The sequence below is a fragment of the Podarcis bocagei genome, assembly GCF_964188305.1.
Source record: "Podarcis bocagei genome assembly, chromosome: 7".
Lineage (NCBI taxonomy): Eukaryota > Metazoa > Chordata > Lepidosauria > Squamata > Lacertidae > Podarcis > Podarcis bocagei.
Window position 1 is genome coordinate 1,811,534 of NC_138132.1, and position 11,403 is coordinate 1,822,936.

Sequence of the window (11,403 nt, forward strand, 5' to 3'; positions counted from 1 at the left end):
AGTCTTCCCCTGCTGTTGCTCCATAAGGAGAGCCTGCAGGATCAGGCCAGTGGCCCGTCTAGTCCAGCATCCTGCCTCCCTTTGTGGCAGGGAGTTCCACAGTTTAAGGGCCATCCAACCCTAACCCCCTCCTTTAAAGCAAGCCTGCAGCCCCTCGCTATGTCGTCGGGCAGCAGTAACAAGGCCAGGGACTTCTGTCTAGGGTGAGACCAGAGTCCCGTCCCCCCCCCCTAGTTCCCCGACTCTACACTGACCGAACTGACCACGCCTTCCTCCTTGAAAGGCTGCAGTTTTTGGGGCTTCGGCAGCTCTGGGAAGTGCAGCTGGAAAAGAAAGGGAGACAGCCGGTTGTTAGCGCCCTGTTCTTTTCTCCCGACAAAAGCCCCTCCACCACCACGACCCCTCGCCAATTTGCAATTCCTAAGGGGAAACGAACACCACACCTGGAGATTAACCCTTGGCTGCAAAATTGGACCAGATTTCTGCCTCCACTTGGTCCAAAGAGAAGCCACGCTTCCCTCGACGCTCCTCGGGCTTCCTCCTCAAGTAACGGAAAGAACCAAGGAGGAGCGAAGGGGTCACCATCTTCAGCCCGGAAACCCAAAACGTTTGCCGGGTTGCGCTGAGCAAACTGGGCCACGACAACACACACTTTGCCCAAAAGCCGCTCCATACGTCCAGTTTCCTTTCAAAATCTTTCCTCCTCCGCTGATCACCTTCACCCCGTGAGTGAAGGAACAGGAATGGGGCACATTTGCCCCTGAAGGACCAGGTGCGCAGCCTGGGAGTCATTTTGGACTCACAGCTGTCCATGGAGGCACAGGTCAATTCTGCACAGGGCAGGTGCTTATCAGCTCCATCTGGTACGCAGGATGAGACCCTCCCTGCCAGCGGACTGACTCGCCAGAGTCGTGCATGCTGTGGTTATCTCCCGCTTGGACTACTGCAATGCGCTCTACGTGGGGCTACCTTTGAAGGTGACCTGGAAACTACAACTAATCCAGAATGCGGCAGCTAGACTGGTGACTGGGAGCGGCCGCAGAGATCACATAACTCCAGTCCTGGGAGATCTGCATTGGCTCCCAGGACGTTTCCAGGCACAATTCAAAGTGTTGGTGCTGACCTTGAAAGACCTAAACGGCCTCGGTCCAGTATACCTGAAGGAGCGTCTCCACCCTCATCGTTCTGCCCGGACTCTGAGGTCCAGCGCCGAGGGCCTTCTGGCGGTTCCCTCATTGCGAGAAGCAAAGCTACAGGGAACCAGGCAGAGGGCCTTCTCGGTGGTGGCACCCGCCCTGTGGAACGCCCTCCCACCAGATGTCAAGAAAATAAGCAGCTATTTTTAAAAGACATCTGAAGGCAGCCCTGTTTAGGGAAGCTTTTAATGTTTAATAGGTTCTTGTATTTTAGTGTTTTGTTGGAAGCCGCCCAGAGTGGCTGGGGAAACCCAGCCAGATGCGCGGGGTATAAATAATAATAAATTATTATTATTATTATTATTACACTTCTCCGCAGGCCGCCCTCGGCTCCCCCCAAATCTTCCTTCCTTCTGCAGACACAAATCCTCTTTCCTGCTCCGTACAAAGGCCAGCCTTCCCAACGCAGCCGCATTCCCCGTTAAACCGATCTCGCTCCACCCGCGTCCCAGTGACTCGCCGCCCGCCATTTTGCATTCCCCACCTCATTGAGCTGGCTGCACGGGACCAGGGTCGTGTACCAAATGTACTGGCCGCCTCCGGCGACGCTGGCCTCTGTTTCGTAATGGCTCAGGTACTGGTCCGCCTTGGTTTCCTGCGAGGGCAGAGGAGGAACCTGAGAAAAGGGGTTGTCAAAAAACTAAAATGTTCAGGATCATTGCTGCCTTCAGCCCTAGAGACAAAGCACAGACGTCCAGGCTAGCAGCCATCGATAGGCTTCTCCTTCACGCATTCGTCAAATGCTCTTTTTATGTTGGTGGCGCTCCTGTGGGAGGGAGTTCCGCAGTCTAACTCTGCACCGCCCACAGACATCCCAGAAGCCCCTGGGCTTCTCAGGGACTCTTCACCCCGCCCCAGTTCCACCCCAAAAGCAAAGAAGGGTCCGGTTGCTCACGTCTATGTAGACCTCGTCATGGCAATGGGAGCTGCGGAGGTACCAGGTGATGTTCAGGGACAGATCGGGGGTGACGCAGTTCTTTTCCACAACTGCAAAGGGAAAGAAGCATTAGGCGAAGCCGTCAGGAGGGCAGCAAGCGTCTGGCACTAACCAGGCGTGAAAATGAGCCCTGATCTGCCTTACCTTTGGGGCTAATAATAATAATAAAATTTATTTCTACCCCGCCCTCCACGGCCAGAGCCGGGCTCAGGGCTGCTAACACCAATAAAATCACAGGAAAAACATAATATGGGGGGAAACAAAAGAAAAAAACCCAATTTAAAATACAAGTTAAAATGCACCCTCATTTTAAAAGTAGCCTATAAATCAAGACCATAAGAGGAGGGAAACATAAGGGTCAGACTGAGTCCAAACCAAAGGCCAGGCGGAACACCTCCATCAAAGATGTCAAGTCCCACAGGACCCTGGTCTCTTGGGACAGAGCGTTCCACCGTCGGGGCCAGTACTGAAAAGGCCCTGGCCCTAGTTGAGACCAATCTAACCACCTTGCGACCTGGGACCTCCAAAATGTTGTCATTTGTGGACCTTAAGGACCTACGGCATTAATTTATTTATCTGTGAATGTATATCTGTGCACACAAACACACACACACGTTACTGCCAACGGCACGAAAAAATAACGAACGTGGTGTTGGACGGCATAAAGCCAACAATTAAAAAACACACCATGAAACAAGTACTGTATATCACAAGTCAGTAAATCAAAGGGAGCTGGGTTACTCCTTCGGAGAAAGCCTGGGTGAAATTAGAATTGTGGAGTTGGAAGGGACCCACAAAGGTCCTCTAGCCCCACCCCCTGCAATGAAGGAATTCCATGACAGATGGCCACCCAAGCTCTGCTTAACAATCTCCAACGAAGGAGAGTTCACCAGCTCCCGAGGGTGTCCATTCCATGGCCAAACAGCTGTTACAGCCACAAATTTCTTCCCCATGTTTAGTCGAAATCACCTTTCCTGTCCTGTGAATTCCCTTTCCATGGAGGCGCAGATTGCAGCTATAACAAAGGCGGCATTTTCCCATCTCCGCCAAGCTAAGCAGTTGGCTCCTTATCTCTCTCACCCTGACCTAGCCACTGTGATCCACGCAATGGTCACCTCCAGACTGGATTATTGTAACTCGCTCTACGTGGGGCTGCCCTTGAGACTGACCCAGAAACTCCAGCGGGTGCAGAATGCTGCAGCGAGACTCCTTACATGATCCTCATTGCGGGATCACATTCATCCGGTGCTATACCAGCTGCACTGGCTCCCGGTGGAGTACAGGATCAGGTTCAAGGTGCTGGTTTTAACCTTTAAAGCCCTATACGGCCTCGGACCCTCGGGACCGACTCTACTGGTATATCCCACGGAGGACCTTACGGCCTTCAAACAAAAACATCTTGGAGGTCCCAGGGAGATTAGGCTGGCCTCAACCAGAGCCAGGGCTTTTTCGGCCGTGGCCCCGATCTGGTGGAACGCTCTGTCACAAGAGACTAGGGCCCTGCGGGACTTGACATCTTTCCGCAGGGCCTGCAAGACGGAGCTGTTCCACCAGGCCTTTGGCCAAGGCACAGTCTGACCCCCTCCTTTGGCAATCCTCACAGAACTCTAGCCCAATGGTTGCCATTAATTTGATTCTGAATTGATTTTAGAATGAATTTCAATTAATCGACTGTGATTTTATGTAAACTGTGTTACTTTTATTGTTGTTAGCAGCTCTGAGCCCGGCTTCAGCTGGGGAGGACAGGATATAATTTTTATTTTTTTAATTATTATTATTCATAGGTTTGGGTCCGACCCTCCAGAGCAGGAGAAGAGAAGCTTTCTCAGTCTTCCATGTGACAACCCAAGATGGCTGACAAATAACCTCTCGGTCGTCTCTTCTCCAGGCTAAACAGACCCAGCTCCTTCAACCGTTCCTCATCAGGCTGGGTTTCCAGACCCTCGGTCCTCTTGGCAGCCCCTCTCTGCACACCTTCCAGCTTGTCAATATCTTTCTGAAATTGTGGCACCCAGAACTGGACACAGGACTCCAGGCAGGGTCTGACCAAGCCAGAATAGAGCAATACTATGACTTCCTTTGATCTGGACACTAGACTTCTGTTGATGAAGCCTAGAATACATTCCCTTTTTTATAGCTGCATCACACTGTTAAGCTAAAACCCCTAAATCAGCGGTTCTCAAGCTGTGGGTCCCCAGATGTTGTCGGACTACAACTCCCATCATCCCTGAGCTCTGGCCTTGCTAGCTAGGGATGATGGGAGTTGTAGTCCAACAACATCTGGGGACCCACAGCTTGAGAAAGGCTGCCCTAGATCCTTTTTGCATGCCCAGCTGTCAAGCCAGGTTCCCCTCCATCTGAACTGGAGGCCTTAATGCCAGTATTGTTGGTGCACTCCAGAGCCACCACAGTAAAGGCCCTGGTCTTAGTGGGAATTAAGACGAGCCCTAGGAGCGTATTGCACTACTAAAGCATCTCTCCCGAGGATGGAAGTTTCTCGACAGGGGTGGGACACAAGGTAAGTCTTTGCACAGGTGAGCTGGTTCCCTTTTATAACAGCACCAGAACTTACATTTGAGGATAATCTGGGTGTCCTTAAACATTGTTTTGGGTAAGACAAACAGGTTCTGTGTTTGGTTCTGAAAAAGAAGAACAGCAAAAATGGATTGATTAGAGACACCCTCCCCAAAATAGTTCCAGGCCCCCACGCAAGGACGTCTCCTCCGGTTCTGACACGCAATGAAAACACCCACTTAGCCTCAGCAGAGTGACAATTTGCAAGTGGAAAATTTCAGCCTGCTCCTGGGGAGAAAGAGATGCTGAGCGGTGAGGAAACGCGAGCAGCCTTGTGTTACGGGCTGTGGGTTAAATTTCCAAAGAATGCAAGCTCAGAAGGCAGGAATGAAAGCCAGGGCGAAGTCACAGGCCAGACAGGAAGCCGCTGGGCAGTTTGGGGCAGGTCACTACCCTCAGTCTCCCCTGTCTGCATTATGGGGATAATACCGACGGCAGAGGCCTGAGATGAGAACAGTGCAACACTCAAAGTGCACCATATAATGTTCAATAAGCATTGCAGCAGGGTGGGAGGTGGGAGAGAGGCAGGTTGTGGGACCAGCAGGTGAGGCAACATATATCCCCCCCCCCCTGATTGCTGCAGATCCTAAACCACAACCTGAGGACCATCTAGGGTTAGGGTTGCCTGATGTTTAGCTGTAAACATCAGGGCCCTCGAATCTATGGGACCGCCTCTCCTGGTCTGCCCCACAGAGGACCTTAAGGTCCATGTACAACCATAGTTTGGAGGTCCCAGGCCCAAAGGAAGTCAGACTATCCTCCACCAGGGCCAGGGCCTTCTCAGTGGTGGCTCCGACCTGGTGGAATGCTTTGTCCCATGAGACCAGGGCCCTGCAGGATTTAACCTCCTTCCATTGGGCCTGTAAGACAGAGCTATTCCGCCTGGCCTTTAATTTGAATTCAGCCTGATCTTTTATTTCCCTTCTCTTCCCTCCCCCTCCCCTTTTATGAAGATCACCCGCTCTGAGACCCCACAGCTCATTCTCCCCTGGCCTCCTCGCTGGCCCAAGTAGGACCAATTTAGCCAGTTAGCCCTGGGGATTATCTGATTGATTGATTTTTGAATTTTATTGTTATTCATGTTTTTATACCGCATTTTATGCTGCTTTTATAATTAAGTGTTTTAAATTTGTTGTTAGCCACCCTGAACCTGGTTTTTGACCCGGGAAGGGTATAAATAAAATTTTATTATTATTATTCACTAAGAACAAAAAGAATAAGGAACTGCGATCCTGTTTAAAAGCAATGTGTTATTTTGTATTTTGCCAACGTCTACTTTGTAACTAGTTTAAGACTGTTTGCAGCAGAGCTTTGAAACCACCCTTTTAAAGTGTTTTAAATTTGTTGTTAGCCGCCCTGAGCCCGGTTTTTGAACCGGGAAGGGCGGGGTATGAATAAAAATTAATTATTATTATTTATCATTAATGCCCCTCTCTGTTGTCTCAGCCCCACACATTTCTCCTCTTAGCTAAGGGTATGAAACTGCTTTATACGGAGTCAGATTATAAGTCCATCAAAGTTCCAGGTGATCTGCACTACAACTCCCATCATCCCTGCCCATTTGTCCATGCCGGCAGGGGCTGATGGGAGTCGGGAATCCAAAACTCTGGGAGGCCACAAAGCTGGGGGGAGGCTGATCTGGCACAATAATACTCTGGAAGAGAGAGAAGCATTTCCTAACCCAGAGATGCTCAGGGCAGAAACTCGGGTTGTTTTCTGTGTTCAAAGCTTGCGCCCTGAGACTAAACTCTGGGCTTATTCTGGGACATCCTGCGTCTGCCAGTCGTTATTTCCCCTAGCAAAGAAGCAAAAGCCTAGTTGGAAGCAAAAGCCAGAAATTTGGAGCAGCTGCCCCATGGCTGTCCTCCCTAGTTGCAGACACAACTGGCGGTTGACCCATTGCAAATTCCTCGGCATGGACTGGAACTCCAGCAGGTGAACTAGGCTTTACTCGCGAGGCAGACTGAAGGCCACCTGATCTGCCTTCGCTCTCCGCAAGTCAGGGAAACACATTCAATTGCCCTGAATTAACCTGCTGCCCTCCAGATGTTTTGGGCAGATGTTTGGCTGAAGCCTGAAACATCTGGGTGGGGTCCTGCCTGGAGAAGGGTAGTTTAGACCAGGCATAGGCAAACTCGGCCCTCCAAATGTTTTGGGACTACAACTCCCACCATCCCTAGCTAACAGGACCAGTGGTCAGGGATGATGGGAGTTGTAGTCCCAAAACATCTGGAGGGCCGAAGGTTGGGGATGCCTGGTCCACCCCATACATTCCTGCTTGGGGAAGCTTTTAATGTTTAATAAGTTATTATATTTTAGTGTTTTGTTGGAAGCCGCCCAGAGTGGCTGGGGAAACCCAGCCAGATGGGTGGGGTATAAATAAATTATTATTATTATTATTATTATTATTATTATTATTATTATTATTATTATTATTACTCTTATTATTATTTAAAGCTCCATGGTGCTGCTTTAAACGGTCATGGCGGATTCCCTGAAGGAATCCTGGGAACTGTAGTTTTCTCAACTTTGTTAGCCCAAAGGTTTAGACCAACATGGGCGGAATTCACCTGCTACCCAAATCAGCAATGCAACCGGTTTGCCGAGGTAAACGAATATTAACTCGGGGGCAAACATTCCATGGGGCTTTATTGTACCTGAGAACAAAAAAAGAAGCCTGCAGTCTCAAAGGGCAGCCTTTATCTTGCACCTGGGAAACGCAGTTACAGAAAAACACCTGGCCCAGGACACAGGACTGTGGGCGAGGTTTATGACCCCGAAGAACCGGGAAAAGTAGGCCACAGGAAGAGCATGCATGCGCCCTTCGCCGTCTGCAGCGCCACCGAAAAAAGGAATTGAGGGTGGTGGTTTTGGTGGGTGGGTTGTGCGCTCAGGAAATGAAGAAATAGGTCTCCCCACTTTCTCACATTCAGAGGTAAGATCAGGACTTGCGGTGAGAACGTGAAAGCATTTCCCGCTAGATGCCGCCTCCGCCTGTTAATAAACACTCAGTGTGATTGATTTCTCAAGCGCTCCTTCCATCCTGCCCATAGCCGGCGGCTTTCAGTTAGGGGCGGCTTGTAAATAGAGGCAGACTTCCTTGTTCATAGATCATGGGTAGGCAAACTAAGGCCCGGGGGCCGAATCCAGCCCAATCGGATTCAGCCACGGATTCAGCCTTCTAAATCCAGCCCACGGACAGTCCGGGAATCAGCGTGTTTTTACATGAGTAGAATGTGTGCTTTTATTTAAAATGCACCTCTGGGTTATTTGTGGGGCATAGGAATTCATTCTCTTTTTTTTTCCAAAATACAGTCATACCTTGGGTTACAGACGCTTCAGGTTGCGTGTTTTAAATTGCTTTTGCACATGCGCAGAAGTGCCAATTTGCGACCCACACGTGCGCAGACACGGTGCTGCAGGTTGCAAACGTGCCTCCTGCACGGATCACGTTTGCAACACGAGCGTCCACTGTATAGTCCGGCCCCCCACATGGTCCGAGGGACAGCGGACCGGCCCCCTGCTGAAAAAGTTTGCTGACCGCTGTCATAGATGGTATAAACTGCCCATTCCCATCCCTGAAACAACCCCAAAGACAGGAGACTTCTGATCTTTTTCTTGCTCAAGGAAGCTTAGCCCCCCCCCCCCCGCATCTTGCTACTCACCTTAAAATACCTCTGCCTTCTATGGAATGTGATCTTTTAAGACCCAAAGGAGAGCTCCGGACTTTTCTTACCTCCTCCGCTCTTCCAACCTGCCCTGCCCAACTTTTCCCCAAACCTGCACAACACCCCCCCAAAAAAACCCAGTGTCCAGAACAGGACTCAGAAATGGTTCCCTCCTAGATCTGTTAGCACAGTGCACACAGAGGGAAAGGTCTCCACCTGCTCCATTGGGGTGAATGGGAACCACTACTATCACCCATGTAAGTAGACCTGGTGCCTTCCATGACATGGACCAGGCATAGGCAAACTCCAGCCCTCCAGATGTTTAGGACTACAATTCCCATCATCCCTGACCACTGCTCCTGTTAGCTAGGGATCATGGGAGTTGAAGTCCCAAACATCTGGAGGGCCGGAGTTTGTCTATGCCTGACATGGACAAAGTGAGGAGGCTAAGAATCAACTTGATCTCCTCCCCCTCTTTCTTTTTCCCTTTCTCCTTCTGTGATGGAACTCCAATTTGGAGACTTCCCTGGCTTTTTTCTGGCCCACGTAGGACCAGTCTGGATAGTTAGCCTTCGTGAAGATTTGATGTTTTTATCCCCCAAAAAGTTTTTGATTTCCACTGAAATGAGGCTGCATTTTAATGTTTTAATGTTGTCTTTTAATCTTGTTTTTTAAGCTGTATTTCAATCAATTGCTTTTATATTTGGTGTTAGCCACCCTGAGCCCGGTCTTGGCTGGGGAGTGTAAATAAAATTTTATTATTATTATTATTATTATTATTATTATTATTATTATTATTATTATGTGTCCTGCAGATGTCCCAACGGACAGGAGCAGGAGAAGAAGGGAGGGGATCACAAGATCCGCAGCAGGGATCTGCCACTGAATGTTACTCAGGAGCAAGGCCAGCATATTCTTAATAATAAGAATAATAATTCTTATTATTATCCCCACATAAATTTGGGGCACCTAGTCCAGACTCTGCTCTGCTCCTCTCCTCCTAATGGCCGCTGAGGATCAGGCCTGCTCTGGTTTGGCTTCTTGGTCACACCGCAGCGTGACAAGCGGTTGAGGATGGGCTGCCTGGTTATTCTGAGGACTCTGATTCAAACAGACACGTTGTTATGGGTGCCATTCATGACAACACTGGCTATTTTCCTCTCCAAGGCCATTACGCTATATGATTATTTATTAAGTTTCTAAGCCACTCTTCATCGGAGGAGCACAGGATGCTTTACCATATAAAAACACAAAAATAAGAACCCCACATTAATGATATAAAGGTTAATTTTGAAAGCCACGCGGTGGGAGGGAAGGAAGTTGACAGGCTCTAAAGAGCCAAGGATGTAGAGTGTTATGATGTGAACGTATATTATAAAATGGAAAATAAATAAGAACCCCACATTATTGTATTAAATATCAACAATCATTATATTAATTATACTGTATTATATCACACTATGTATTAATTATAAAATATTGACTATATTACAGTGACTATATCATATTACTTACGTATTGAATTGTATTAATTGCCTATTATATTAACATTAACCCTTATTAATACTATATTATGCCACACTATGTATTAATTACACTATACCGACTATATCATATTGGCTATACCGTATTAAACTGCATGAATTGCCTGTTATACTAACATTAACCCATATTAATTATACTATATTATGCCACACTATATATTAATTAAACTATACTGACTATATCATATTGACTATACCGTATTAAACTGTATTAATTGCCTATTATACTAACATTAACCCTTATTAATACTATATTATGCCACACTATGTATTAATTACACTATACTGACTATATCATATTGACTATACCGTATTAAACTGCATGAATTGCCTGTTATACTAACATTAACCCGTATTAATTATACTATATTATGCCACACTATATATTAATTAAACTATACTGACTATATCATATTGACTATACCGTATTAAACTGTATTAATTGCCTATTATACTAACATTAACCCTTATTAATACTATATTATGCCACACTATGTATTAATTACACTATACTGACTATATCATATTGACTATACCGTATTAAACTGCATTAATTGCCTATTATATTAACATTAACCCTTATTAATACTATATTATGCCACACTATGTATTAATTAAACTATATTGACTATACCGTATCAAACTGCGTGAATTGCCTGTTCTCCTAACATTAACCCGTCTTAATTGTACCACCTCCTGCCCCGCTCTGCCCCCCCCCCCGTTAACCCCTTCGGGCCCGGGCTCTCCGCTCGCTCCCTCACTCACCCCGCGGGCGTCGAGGCTCCATCGCCCGGGCTCGGAGGCGGCCCCGGTGACGGGGCGAGGCGCCAGGGCGGCCCCGCAGGCCAGCAGCAGCGCCAGGCGGAGCAGCGGGAGCCGCGGCCCCCAGCAGCGCGCCAGGCGCCCACCCGACGCCATCCTCTTCCGGAGCCGGGCGTCACGTGGGGAGGCGGGGGCGGGGCCGGGGAAGGGGGAAGGGGCGGGGCGGAGGAGGAGGAAGAGGCCCCTCCCTCGGCAAGGTAAGGGAGCGGGGCGAAAGAGGCAGCCCCGGGAAGGAACGAAGGAGGCGGCGCCCGGGAGGGAGGGAGAGAGAGAGAAAGAGAGATGGACGGAGGGAAAGATAGAGGGATGGAAAGATAGAGAGATAGAGAGATAGAGAGAGAGAGAGAGAGAGAGAGAGAGAGAGAGAGAGAGAGAGAGATAGATAGACAGACAGTTCAATAGATAGATAAATAGATAGACAGATCGATAGATAGACAGATAGACAGACAGACAGACAGACAGACAGACAGACAGACAGACAGATAGATAGATAGATAGATAGATAGATAGATAGATAGATAGACAAACAGATAGACAGATAGATAGATCAATAGATAGATAGATAGATAGATAGACAGATCGATAGATAGACAGACAGACAGACAGATGATAGATAGATAGATAGAAAGACAAACAGACAGACAGACAGATAGATAGATCAA

General features: G+C 48.3%; 1 protein-coding gene across 4 annotated transcripts in view; it reads right to left on the reverse strand.

Annotated features, from left to right (window-relative positions):
- LOC308590381 (transmembrane protein 87A-like) overlaps positions 1-10,837 on the reverse strand; it is a gene marked incomplete at its 5' end in the record, with an annotated part of 31,258 nt that extends 20,421 nt beyond the window's left edge. For 3 of the 4 annotated variants that reach the window (XM_081200394.1, XM_081200395.1, XM_081200393.1), the window contains 5 exons: positions 255-323; positions 1,681-1,791; positions 2,092-2,183; positions 4,706-4,772; positions 10,685-10,837. In XM_081200394.1, coding sequence (XP_081056520.1) covers positions 255-323; positions 1,681-1,791; positions 2,092-2,183; positions 4,706-4,772; positions 10,685-10,837 — 492 coding nt within the window. The remainder of the gene's footprint in view (positions 1-254; positions 324-1,680; positions 1,792-2,091; positions 2,184-4,705; positions 4,773-10,684) is intronic. The other variant, XM_081200396.1, reaches the window with a different exon arrangement.
- Between the last annotated feature and the right edge of the window lie 566 nt (positions 10,838-11,403).